This window comes from Camponotus vicinus, unplaced genomic scaffold, assembly GCF_025532165.1.
Source record: "Camponotus vicinus isolate PSW18456_S1 unplaced genomic scaffold, iyCamVici1.0 SCAF_7, whole genome shotgun sequence".
Lineage (NCBI taxonomy): Eukaryota > Metazoa > Arthropoda > Insecta > Hymenoptera > Formicidae > Camponotus > Camponotus vicinus.
In genome coordinates, this window is record NW_028141979.1 from 5,451,573 (window position 1) to 5,466,533 (window position 14,961).

Here is a 14,961-nt window from a genome sequence, read left to right on the forward strand (position 1 = left end):
AATCAAAGAATTGTTAATTAAACCAACAATTTACAGTATTTGTAGAATCGAGAGCATCGTTAAAATAAAAAATTAAATTATTAAATTTTGAAAGGTTCTCATCCCTAAAATAAAATAGTTTTTTATTAAATGATAAAATAATTCTGTGAACTATGTATCTATAAATGAAAAAACGTACAAAAGCAATCGATTATATATAATCAATTGCATTTATAGATTTGTTATATTATAACGAAGTTGCACACACACACACACACACACATATAATAAAATACATAATAAAATATTTATAGCCAAAATTTTATAAAAATAAGTAATAAATACCGTAAAAGATATGTGATAGTGGTATATAAAGACTTTGCTGGATAATATATACTTTATACTTGTAATGTTTTGTTTAATGTTTGTTTTGTTCAATGTTTCTATAACAACAATGCTTCGATAAAATATTTTATATTTTATGTAGATTTTATTCTTTTTGCTTTGTTTATTATCTCTCTCTCTTACAATAGAATATTTTAATTTACTATTATACATATATATAATTTATTACATTAGCAAAAAGAATAAAATTGCGTTACTTATTTGAAAAATCTAATTTATTATATTTCATTATACGAAAGAATATTATAAATATGCGATATACAAAGAGGATTTTCCATTCAAGATAATTTTTCGATGTATTGTCTGACAATTGAGTGCGTTTTCAATCTCTTTTCAATGCTATTATCGATACAACGCCGCCTAAAGTGTTACCAATTTGCTTATAATACATGCCATATCATTATCACGTAATTTTCCTTTAACAGAAATGTTCGCCGCGAGCATTGCGTTCTCTCGCGGATAACACCAATAATGATTTACATTTACGCATGAACTTGGGATACGCGATGCTTCGTAAACTTACGTGCCCCGAAGTCATCGACGTAGCACGAAAACGAGAGTATGTGATTACCTGAAATATTAATTCACGACGATCGCGCGACGATGGAAAGTAATACGTCTACTAAACTATTCCTTTCCTTTGATCCCATGTGGGAGTATAAAATACGGTTGTATTCGCGCGAAACGTTAGATATACTCCGCGGATGGGATCGCGATTAATCTTTAAATATAAAGCGGCAATAAATCGTTGCTTAAAACGCGAAACGCACTGTCCCGTGAGCATTCGGCCTATAAAATTATTCGAATGACGTCAATCACTATGACAAGCTGTAAAGCTCTTTTTCGCGACTATATCTGATACTAACGCAACGCAAAAATATATTATTCATGCAAATAAATAATATTTATCTTAGACGAAAAAGACTGCCGATTTCGCAATAATTATAACATTAATCATTTTTTAAAAATACATCTTTTTTGAGTTTTGTCAAAAAAATAATCGAAATACGAATCTAATAATTTTCACATTTCTGAAACTGCAAAAGAATTTAATTTATCCGGAATATATGAATTCTTGTATATGAATTTAAAAAATTAAAAGTATATGAATTTAAAAAATTTTTTATTTATATAGTTTTTCGGTTTTTATAATTAATATATTCATGTTTTTTCTCTTAATAGAGAGAATTATTCATTCATTTATATTATATACATATGTAACAATATTATAATCTAAAGGAAGAAGTTAATCTTATTTTTTTATGTTGAATACGAAAAATGTTTATATTGACATAGGAGCTAACCGCACTGGATTCTTTTGCGTCATCAGCACAACACTTAAAAGTGTTGCATTTATAAAAAAACGTCAAAATGTGCAAAATGTTGTTTGCAGAAACAACTTAATTTTTGTACATTATTCAAGCGTAGCTTACAGTATGTAAACCGATACGCTCCCATTTGCGTTTATGCGCCACTGCAAAATCCGTTTCCGTTATCCGCGGGATTAACTCATCGTCATGCAATGTTTTATGATTTACTGTTCCATACATATTCGCATTCTTTTTAATTTATGAATTAATATGACAACATGATATGGCACTGGTAAATTATTGTTCATTTTCATTTTCTTACTCTTCATTTATTTATCGTGCTAATACTTCATTCACATTTTCCTACATTTATATATAATTAATTGTCTTTTTGTAGTTGATTGATTTTATAAATATTTTATTTATATAGCTTTGATTCGAAAGTAAGGTAAAATTAAGAAGTATTAGAAGAAAATCATATTAATTCTCATCATTTAAAAAATTTGTATCATAGTTTATAAATTTACAATTCATATATAAGAGATCTTATTCTCTATCATTTCTCTCGCGATAAATTTTAAATATAGCAATAAGCACGTCACCAATATCATATCATATTTTGCGTCATCGAATGAATATACTTTTGACATCCCGACATTCCCGGAGAATAAATGCACGCATTTATCACAATTGATATGCGACCGAGTGATTCGTTATATTTTTCTACATAGAACCTTGCTTGTTTTGTTGGAACTTCACCTGGCTCGTTGTTTTCACGTTTACGGCAATTTTCCGAAAAAAACCATCAGCCGCGTACGGATTCTCTTTGCTTGGGCTATTCGCCGCGAAATGAATTTTTGCCGCCATCCCTCACCGCGTTCACGAGTGGTCTATGAAAAATTACCGGTTTGATGGATTGACGGACGAGTAAGTAAGCGTAATATCAAACAACGGTCTACTCTTCTTCTTGGCGACAGTCTGTAAGAGGAATTGCAAAAGCATCGGAAACTGTCACTGCAGACAGATTGTTCTTCCTCTAAGCAATATCGAAGTGATTGACGGTTAAAATGACATAAGAATTAGAACTGTTTTTTCGCACAGTTTAAAGATATCTTTTTCATCAGTGTTCAAAGAAGAGTAATTTAAAGTAATTATTTCATTCTCTGATTTGTATATTTTTGTAAAATATTATAATGTATAATAACCTTCTAAAATAGACATTCTTATATTTGTATTAAAATTTAATTCGTACAACGTACTTGCACTGCTGTAATTTAATTTTGCAAGTTTCCCCATTACTAACAATGACATTATCATGTGTTAAGCTTACACAAGTAAACTTGAGATTTAGTTTAAAGTAAACTTGAGGTAAGCTTAGAGTAAGGTAAAATTTCACTTTATAATAATGCTTGCTTTATAATAATGCTTCCTTTTTGCAAAGATACTTGATGAAAGGTTAACGTGTGACATTCAGCGGGGTCATCGTTAACAAACTAAACTAAATATACGGAGAGCTCAAGAGCGTCGAAATATTTGAATAAATAATCGAAGCGTAGAGCGCGGCGTGAACTGAATGCCAAAAAATGTGAATGTGCACAATTTTTAATGCACCACCCGTAGGGTGTATTCGATGACCCGTAGCCATGTCAAGGAATTTTCTATTAACTTCCAATGGACATATTCAAACACTTAAAAATATTTAAATACGAAATGTCACTTTTTTTTCTTTTAGTGTAGTCTGTCATAAGTATGCCTAAAGGCCTATGCTTAAGGCCTATGGTGCCTATAGTGAATAAGAAACGCCGTATATGATGATAGCCAGATAGAAATCAAAGATTTGGTTTATTAGAGCTGCTTTAATGTAACTGTGATTTATTTTACGTGTTAATAGATTCTGAAGTCGCAATTAAATTGATTGATATGTCGGCTATCATGAAGAACTAATAGATATCTTTATCATTGAATTAGTCTTATACATTGTCCGATTAATCCGACAAAAACGAAAGTCAGGCAATCAAAGTCGCAAATCGACGGACAAAGTTTTTGTCCGACGACCGCGTAGAGATCGTACCATTAAGCGTTTTACTTCGCCGGCAAGTTTGCCAGCCATTCGTTCCTACTAATGCATCGCAAGGCGAAGTTTTAATTCGACAAATACGACGACGATGGCGACGGACACCCGATGCATTACCTACTTAAAGACAATGGTGTGGCCGCAAGCGTTTTCCGACAATGTATTATCCCGTCGGGCGGAGATACTTTCCCTGATTCCCTTTAAATGGTGGCGGTGGCTTTGTTTTTAATGCGCGTGACCCAGTTGGCCCAGCGCTCCACTTTACCCATTGCACGTTGCATCCGATAGTTTAAAACGAATTTACGCGGTGCATTCGTGATGATCATCCTAGATGAATCATTTGAAGGGAATCGCCGGCCTCCGGCGAATCCCGTTTTTCTTACATTACATTACGTATCGGGTAATAAATTATCGCGTTACAGTTAGCGACGTGGCTATAAGTTAATAAGAAAACGCGAGAAATATATAACAAGCGTTCAAGGTACATGAACAGACTTAGCATTCAATTAGAGCTTTCGCGTAAATCACCCTTCGAAATTTACCGTCGCGCTTTTCGAAACTCGATATGCGACAACGCTACGGAAAGCTGTTTACTAATTAGCGACATCTCAGACGTATTCGAAATATGACGGCAAGTTTGCATCGTACGACACACCACATGGTATAATATTGGCATCTTTTAACAGAGTGTGTTTAATATTTACTTTGTAAATTAATGTACGGCATTTTTTATAAGTGAAATTTAAATCGTAATATCTACATCAAATCGTCAAAAAAAGATTCACGTATTATTTTTTTATGCACACATCTTTCTTCCCTCGAGTTAAAGTACGTTCTTCGGTTAACTTGGAAAGATACATAGTATCTATCGCACATTTCTTTTAGCGCCATAAATGTTAGAAGCGAAGCCAAGAAAAATGGCGATTTGCCTATGTATGACGTTATACGCGGAATATGCACGATAAAATTGCCTCGGCGATATGCACGTGGAAATCTGTACGGACCTGGATGAAAAGTGGAACACGGGAGAATTGCGCCGTGACGGAGCGACAAAGCAGTTAAGTGATCGATCAGTCCTTAGGCGTGTGCACCATCTTTGCGATTGACCCCCCGCGAAGCCCCCCCCTTTCAGGCCGCTGTTATATGTATATTACGTGGTGTCCGTGCTACATAATAACGTCGGATGCATCGTATAAAGGCGCCGTTGACGCGACAGAGACCGATTATGACTAGGTGCATGCCCGACAAAACACACGCTGCGGCGTGTATATAAAAAGAGTTCACATACTCGACTTCGTTCATTGCAACCGACGATGCATCATGCGCTCATCTCACATCAAACTCGTATGGTTTCGGTAAAAATTAGGTCATTGCAGCAAATAATAAAATTTTATATTCTCCATAGTTTTTATAATTTTAAACTTTAACAGAAATTGCATCGTGATTAAAATACGGTACGAGATATCTAATATTGAAAATTATAAAGTTATGAAAAATAACTGTGTCCAATTAAAACAGAATTTTTTATTAAAGCGGCATTTTCTCCGCGCAGCCAAATAATTATCTAAAATCGAAAGAAAAGTGCACGACCTGTAAAATATTCTTTAATATAGTTATACTAAAATATTTTTGTTAATAATATTTACCAAGTGCGACACAATCAACCGATTTACTGCGAACAAAAAAATATGTACAGTGTCGAGCTGTTTGCAATTTAAACGAAGAAAATGGAGAACGGTGAAGTATAGTAAAATGATTATATTTTGTATTTTCTCCGTTTACTTTTTGTTAAGTGAATTTTTTTAATGGAAGTTTTCATTATCTCTCTGTCAGTGAACGCAAAGAGCGAAAATTAAATAGCGGAAATTCTCCTCATCCGGCGTGTAAATAATTCATAGCGAGCAAATTCGCACTGTGAGAAAACACGGCGAGGCTCTAAAATAATTCAACGACATTGTTTTATCGATCAATTTGCAACTCACTTCGAGCGTAAGCCGTCTTTGTAACTGACCCGATGACCTGCAGTACATTATATGGTCGCACGTTGACGTTGGTACGACACATAAACGCAACTATGTGATGGTGTTGTATACGATGGTGCGTTTATAAACTTTCTCACGCATGCACGCATACAATGCAAGCCGTTGTCGCGAATAGATTGCATACAAAATAATGAAAAATGGTACAACGATGATAACGTTACCACGTGACTAACCCTTCACGCTAATTAACGTACACTGTAGCGACACGTTTATTGAAAAATAAATACAGAATAGCGTAAAAGGACGTACACTCTGTTCCTTTTATTTCTTTATCATAAATTTAGAAAAATTTTTTTCATTTTAAAATATAGTAACACTTGTGTAATAATATTATGTAATAATGATATAACATGATAACTTGTCCAAAAATTGATCGATTTTTATTAAAAAATGTTAATTTATTAATATAAAATTTTCAATTTTATTTTAGGATTGCGTGTATTGTGTTGGTTTTTCTATACTTTTAATTTATTAGGTTACATTTTCTAAACAATACAAAAATTTTCCCAATTCATGACAAAATTACTATGTAAAACAAATAAATATTCATAAAACTAGTAAAATATTACAAGTCTCATAAAAAATAAATGTATCATCTTTTTCATATTGTAATATTATTACATAAAATAAATATATTTTATGTTAAAATTTAATAAAAAACAAATATACTAAATTATGGCTTTATATAAAATCACCTAAGCTGCATGGCAAAATATAAATGCTTTTCTTCTTTTTTTTTCACAATAATTGCGTTATATTTTAACCTGCATATCGTGGTATATGTTTTAGAAAGAGGTTCGCTTTTTTTAAATAAATTACCATAAACTGATTAATCGATTAAATCATGGTACATCGTGACCATATATTACTGTTTCGCGCCAAGCCGGCAATTTAATATTATATTATGTGGTTACAACCGTGCAAGAGTAACTATGTTAAACATAATCGATATATGCGATTTTGGCATATTAGCAGTGTAAAGCATATATGTGTGTATGTGTTATATATATATATATATTTTTTTTTTCTTGGACAATGATTTGTGCTGACATTTTATCCTTCATTAAAAGTTGGAAATTTCACAAAAAGTATATAAAACACATTATTACAATTGTTATTATACAATTATATTTTAATATTCGCGGATGAAATCGATAAAATATTGTGGATCACGATTATTATTGTGATTACGTAATGAGCTTAATATCACCAAGATATTTCATATGTTTAAATATAAAATTGAATTATATTAACTTAAGAACATTCTGTTTATTATATATATATATATATATATATATATATATATATATATATATATATGTATTTATGTGTGTCTGCATAGATGTATAATTAATAAAATTAATAAAATTTTTTCCACGTATATAAAGTCAGATAATAACGAGATTCTAATAAATAAAAGATTTCAGTAATAAACAGAGTGTTCTTAAATTTAATATAATTCAACTTTATATTTAAACATATGAAATATCTTGGGGATATTAAGCTCACTACGTAATTACGATAATAATATATATGTATGTATTTTTCGTTTCGTTTTAAAATTAGTTATTTGTTTTATTAATTCTTTTATTTTATTTATTTATTTTTGTTTCAAGTTTTTCCTGATGTTTTTATATATTTCATATTGTATTTACATTATGTATTACAGTAAATCGTGAAATAATATATATACACAATATATAAACGCTTAAATTGCATTATAAAAACTTTGAATATAATGCTCTGAAAAATGGTATATAATTGAATATTTTCAGTATTTACATTTCCAGAATTTTACCAATCAAAAAGATATGCAAATTGAATACGAATCCTCGTTAAATTGCATCCAGTAAATTCCAACATGAATGATATATGGTACGCAAAATTATTGAAACATTTCATCGCTTGGTCCTTCATGTAGCAAATATGTTTTTCAGGCAATTTTAAAATATTACGATGTTTAATGGACGATAATGGAAATCATATGTATTTTCATAAGTAAGCGAGACCGTTTTAGATATTATAATGCACAGTTGAAAAGCAAATGACTCGATATAGATATAAAGTGATATTTTTCAATTTTTAAGGGTGGCATTTGCTATGTGATCGAAGGAATTTCTTTTCTATCGCGGAAATACTTTAAAAAGTTGATGAATAATGGCAAAGTTGACTTTCGCACATAACCTGTCTCTATATTTTATATTTAATGTGATTTGAACGCACTACGTATCACGAATATAATTTCGAAGATATACATAAAAGTATCATCATAAATTATTGTATATAATTTTGAGAGAATATTATTAATACAATTTTACATAATATATAATTGAGAATTAGAAACAGATCATAATTATATGCGCACAATAAAGAGCAATATTTATGAGTTTCCGATTTCCAATATTTCTGATTTTTGCAGAATATATAAACTTTATCGCTTTTTATCTTAAAGTAATATTCTAGCACAAGAATTTTTCAAAATGTAAAATAAACTTATAGGAAGATATTACATTCAAATAATGCCAATCTTTATTTTAGGAATACGTCAGTTCTTATTTCAAAGATACGTTATTTGAAATACAAAGGAATATAAAGGAGATGTACGTGTGTACAAATAGGAAAATATAATTTTTTACATTACCTGTTATACATGAGGACATCAGGTTTCCATAGCCGATGCGGCGGGATTCTGAGATCTCGTACGCCTCCATATTCCGAGACGTTCCATCTCATATTCACGTCGTTCCATTCCTGTAATTGAACGAAAGTTACCCATAATTATAGGCAAAGGAAATTGCGAGAGTTAGCGAAAAGATAAATACAAAAAACAAGCATTTAAAATCCCAAACCAAGTGAATAAATACAAATCAGTATAAAAGGACATTATAATTATTAAGCTCTTTTAATATTGATAAAATAACTTTTTTTATAAACTTTTTATAAACGCAAAATAATTTGTTGTAGAATTATTAATTAAATAATGCTAATTTACTGATATTAATTCATAGACGCTCATATTTATTTGCTTGGTTTTATATTTAAAAAATGCAAAAAAATGCATACCAGATCTTATAAGATATATTGCAATATATATTATAGTTAACAGCCGTTTATAAGAAATATTCGAAATATCATTTTAGCGTTTTAGATTTTAGAAATATCATTATATATATATATATATATATATATATATATATATATATATATATAAAAATCACGTTTAACTCACTCACTGTATTCTTTTTAAGGTGATGTTGACGCTATCGATTTTTCAAGCGGCAAGTGCCGACCTTCGCTTTTCGTGCAAATATTTTAGACTACATCGTATATGTCAAGTAAACACTACAGCATTTCAATTTAATTCTCGTTCAGGGAATTTACGAACGTACAACTTTGCGAGGAAAGTCTTGTCCTTTTGCTTCTGTAATGTACAAAGCGCACCTTTGGGAAGCCACATTACGAGCCCGTAGTTCATGTGCAAATAAATTCAATAAATTACTTCTAGTATCTTTCACTATTTGTTTGATTTCCTTGAATCCGTAATTTCGGCATGTAGATTTTTAATAAAATTATGTTGGCTTTCATCGTAGAAAGAGAAAGAATAAATTAATGTTAAAAGCTTCTAACAAAATTTTTTATCATTACCTCTTATGGCAGTGAAGTTCAATATCTGCCAATAATTATTCGACATAAATTTTAGTTAAAATTTTCGCAGTCTAATACTACGTACAATGTTAGTCTATGTAGTCAAAGTATACTTCTGAAATTATGCAAAAAACTATCATAGCAGAGATAGTACATTTAGTTGGACACTGAGTATTACGGTACTACGTGCCCGCTAATACTTTCCCCGTAGTTTTCAAGAACATTTTCCAAACTTTCCTTGCGAGTTTTCATGACTCTTCCGAAGCGATTTAGAAACTTGGAGATATTTGTGGTTCAGGAACTCTTCACTTTGGATCTGTAGTCCTTCCTTTCTTTGGCAGAGCAAAAATGAAATAGACAGAATCGATCTGGCTAATCGTAGTAGATTGCTATACGTATATTTTTGACTGGATTTTATCAAGAAGATATTCCATGTGAACAAAATAAAAAAAATATAATAAAGAAAACATGATAATATAAATATGAAATATTAAATGATGAAATATTTATGTTTCGTTATCATTGATACTTCAAACAACATTCCATCTATATTTCTCTTACCTTTACTTATATTTGAATATTCAAAAAATTGGCAGAAATTAAATACATTTTCTTTAATCAAACTCATTTTTCACTTAGATCAATCCATATGATAGTGGCTATAATATACTTATCTATATTTCATCATTAATTTCTTTTAATTATTCTCATCTTATTGACAATTTGTTATTACATATGTAAAGAAAAACATGAGAAAAACATCATAAAGTCACATTAAAAAAAAATACAGGAAAAAGTTTTTTGAGACTTTTTAAAAAGTCTCTCTTTCAAAATGACAATTCTTGAGACATTTTCGATAACAAGCTTGAACTCTAATGTGTAGCAAGTTCAAATTTCGCCTCGATTGTCGTACTCACGCCGATTAGTCACTGACCCTGATTGATTAGCTGCTGATGGAGTGCGCTACGAGATAATTAATAATGGCGCACGTTGTTCAACACTGCACGTCGGTTTGTGAAGTCGCCGTGCGTAGGCAATTATTATTGTATAATCATCTTGCACGTAGGTCGAAAGCTGACGCTACTAATTATCGCCATAATTGAACTCTTGATATAGAAAAGTCTTTTTTAGATTCCTTTTATACACAAGGAACTTTGTCTTTTAATATATTATTCGATTAATCATATTTTTTTATATATTTATCAGCTTTATATAACACTTATTTAACTGATGTTTAAAATAAATATATACAAAATATATACAATATATATATTTTAAAGATCTTCCCATGAGAAAAGTTATATAGCGTTTTAAATGTTTATTTGTTTGTCCGAAAACTCTTTAGAGTTCTAATTTTCGTTCAGCGAAAATCCTGTTCACATTACATCCATGAAAAGCATTATCGTTCTCTTGTCTCAATATACTCTTATTTTTGCGGGAGAAAAACTAATTGAGTCATCGGATGTAGCTATTGAAGATAAATCTTTCTTTTGCAGAAAGCCATCTTGTGGATCGTAGGATAAAGCTTGTTCGCGTTTTCCCAGAGCCAAAAGCGATCCGGCCCTGCCTCGGCTGCGTCTTTTTACACGCGATATCGCTCCTTATAGTCCCGTTCTATGAAAAGCGAGATCCCCTGAACGCGAGCAATGATCCGTCCGTCTTCCACAGAGGAGACAAATACCGGCAATCTTGTTTCGCACGCTCGTTTTACGAAAAATTCTCTTGAAAAATACGCTCTGGTGATGCACAAGCCGATGAACCGGATGCAAAAGTAACCGGATACACAGGATAAAAGTCACGGAATGGGAGCGGAATGGAATTCCGTTGCGAAGTGCTATGCAATTTTGCGAGTCATACGGATTCCGAGCCGGACGACTTTCGAGATAAATGCCATTTACTACTCGCGACTTTGGAAACGCGACCCCTATTCTCTAAGACGGTATCTTTATGGGAAAAGAAAATTCCCCAATTTATTTTTTTCTAGATAAAAATATTCATACTATTGCATGATTCCGTGATTTATTTGCTTGTTTTATATATCTTTATTATTTTTTTAATTGTATTGTATTATATTTTAATCTTTATTCTTGCGATATAATTACAAGAGGAGGACAATTGTACGCAATAATGTTCGAGTCACTCTAATTGTTTCGTAAGAGAATTGATTGTTTGTGGCCGACCCGTTAAATCGCGCTTTCTAAAACAGGAATGGCTCAGTAAAAGATGAGCGTAAAACGGCGCGACGACGGTAACGACGAAAAATCATAAAATTTAACGACATCGCAAGCACGTGTTTTCATCTTGCAATTTCAGCACTGTTTATGCTATTTCACAATCGACAAGTATAGAAAAAAAGTAGTAAAGCAGATAGAATTGTTATATATGTATAAGATAAAAAATGAGGCAAAAGAACAGAGAAGTATGAATGTTATCGATATTATTCGTGTGACTATATAAATAATTATAGTAAATAAATTGAAGTGAATTAATAATCCATACAATATATATTTACTAATTTTCATAAAGAATCTTTTTTTCCAAACTCTTTGAAGAAGAATAAAAAACTTTTCTTATTAAATGCAATAATGAAATAATTTTAATTTGTCACATTTAAAACATGACTTATGTTTAAAAATAATAACATCATATTTTAAAAAATAACAATTATAAAATGCTCTCTAATATATATCTAAGTGTTTCCATATACGTATCTATTATATTATATATATATATACACACACAAAATAATTAAATAATATTTATACTTAAAACGAGAGAGAGCTATAAAATATAAAGTGTTCTATGTGAAACACAATTTATGTTTCATTAAAGTCAAGAGAGAGAATATATCTATCAAGCGTGCGTTTCTCTGCACGATAATTATGCATCGAGCGAAAAGTGGGAACTCTCGTGTAGTTCAGTGATTTGCATGTCTAATCCGGTCTTAGTTAGCATAACTTCCGAGAGAAAACGCAGCCTAATATATCCCTGCGCGCACCATAATTCCTGCAACTGTATGATGTGGGATATTCATAAACTTGAAATATATATCTGTCAAACATACTATCTTTGGAATTATAAATTTATGTCATGATTGAAGAATTCATTATTTATCTCTTTGTTGTTACTTAAATTGCGTTAAAACTTTAACGCGTTTAATTTTGTTCCTATTATTATTGCGGATTTAAAAAAAAATTTGCAAATTTAAAATAAACAAATTTAAAATCAATTCGTAATATTTTTCTTTTTCCACATAATTATAAATAATTCTTATCCAACATGTGTGTGTGTGTGTAATTTATGTTTGCCAATAACTTAATACGCCGTTATTTTTGTATGTACATAATTTATTTATCAATACGATCAGAAAACAATATTAAAATATGGATTGTGTGTTTATATACAGGCTGCTATGTATATTATAACATATTTCTCACTAATACAAAAATTTTTTTTCTTTTTCACGGGTTATATTATATCGGAGCGACTTTTGTCCTTATTCAGGAAATGCAAACATATAAATGCGTTTTATGAGTTTAAAGGAAATTCCTTTTATGAGTTCACATCCATTACCAGTCCATTTGCTCGAGACAGCTACACTCTGTCTTGGAAAGAGCGTTCCAGCGGACGACGCTGTAAAAATCAAGTATAAAATACTAACGGTCATTCTTTCTATAACGACAATTACGTATCTGGAGGATATATGCTGCCATCCGCAGGACGAAACACAGCGAGACATTATCGCGCGAAACATTTCCGGAAGACAAATCAGGAAGCTTAATCGAATTGCCAGCCAATCACGAATTCCTTCTTCCAGGAATCCACGCTTTTTTCTCAGCCGAACGATTTTAACGAAACGAAGAAGGGGACGAAGCATTCATGTTTTAAACTCGCAAACCGGGAATTCGAATAATTTCGATTACCATCGCTGCTCAGATTCGCGGAATCTCGACCGCCATTTTATCGCATAAAATCGGAAAGTGAATAAGGGGACGGGGTACTTTGGTGGTTGTCACGAGAAAGCCGATCTATGGCGCCGCATCGTCGGCGATCTCCCTTTTTACGCTTCCTTTCCCCTCTACAAAGTTGTCGATTAAAGTAACGGACGACCGACCGAAAAAGTAATAAACTTTTTCGTCAGATGGGATTATTCAAACGTATCCCCTGTGAATTAAGATTAAGAGGGAAGAAAAGAAAAAGTTGCGGTTGAGAATATTATCTTTTTTTGCAATCACCACTTTCTTTTCACAACAAATATCTAAAAATAAAAAAGCTATTATATTGATTTTTCAGCATTTTACTTTTTTGCTGAAAATATTAACATGAATTCTTGCCAACGAAAGCCGATTCATAAAGCATTACAAACTTTATTTTTTATCAGTTTCAAAAAATCTTATAAAATACACAAGAAAGAGAAATAATTAGATATTTTATTAATATTATATGATATTAAAATGGAGAATATTATTCAATATTGCCTTTATTAATACGAAATATTGAAACTGTGCAAATTATTGGGAAAATATAACTCTAGTGCTTGAAACCGCAATCATTCCGATTTAAATTCGCGAGATGTTAATAGAGTTAATGACTACATTGTTACCCGACCAGAAACCTCTTAAAGTGTTTACGTGCATTGCAAACCAAATCACGACAATCTATTTTAGTGTTTCCAACACGTATTTATACTGTAGAAACGAAGAGATAGCGAAATTTCCATTAAATACCACAAAATTGTGCTGTAAAAAATGCATTTAATATGAAATATTTGTAAATAAATAAAATAAATATTGTCAAAAGATACATATGAATGCCCAAAAGGATGTGTACGCATGATCTTTATTTTTTTATATATATCATGTATCACACATGTTAGAAAATAATAATTTAAAGAGAAAGTTAATATTTAATATTAAAAAATTACAGCAAAATGAATTTTATAATTGTCTTCACAAATTTATCAAAAAATTATTGATATAATAAATAAAATTAAGACTCGAAATACTTGAGAATATTATTAATACAATTTTGAAAAGTGCCTAATATTATTGTCAAAATCTCAATTAAATTGAGATTCAATTAAATTAAAATTAAATTAAATCTCAATTATTTGCAGTAACAAAATAATTATAAAATGCAATTTAGCACATTTTATTGCACTAAATTAAACTGACATCGCCTTCTCGCTTTGTGATGTTCTTAAGAGGAAGATGGATTGTCGGCTCTGAACTAATAGCAAGTCTTCATTCTCTTCTCATGAAAGACGCAATTACAGCACCTTCTGAAGCTTGTACAAAAGGTGAACAGCAAAGGATGATGGAAGAGAGCGTTACGTTACGATACGATGTTGTCGCGATGCGTAAACTGCACTATATGCTATGTGTTCGCATCGAGGCACTTTTATCAAAAAGACTGCAACGAGCTCTTGTTACATTGTAACTGACAGCGTTCTAGATCGGTAGCGAAAAAGGCAATACAACGTATCTCGAAAAGATGCATTAGTAGT

General features: G+C 31.1%; 1 protein-coding gene across 5 annotated transcripts in view; it reads right to left on the bottom strand.

Annotated features, from left to right (window-relative positions):
• Nachra7 (nicotinic acetylcholine receptor alpha7 subunit) overlaps positions 1 to 14,961 on the bottom strand; it is a 195,488-nt gene that overhangs the window by 38,666 nt on the left and 141,861 nt on the right. For all 5 annotated transcript variants that reach the window (XM_083104945.1, XM_083104949.1, XM_083104946.1 and 2 more), the window contains one exon: positions 8,452 to 8,561. In XM_083104945.1, coding sequence (XP_082961071.1) covers positions 8,452 to 8,561 — 110 coding nt within the window. The remainder of the gene's footprint in view (positions 1 to 8,451; positions 8,562 to 14,961) is intronic.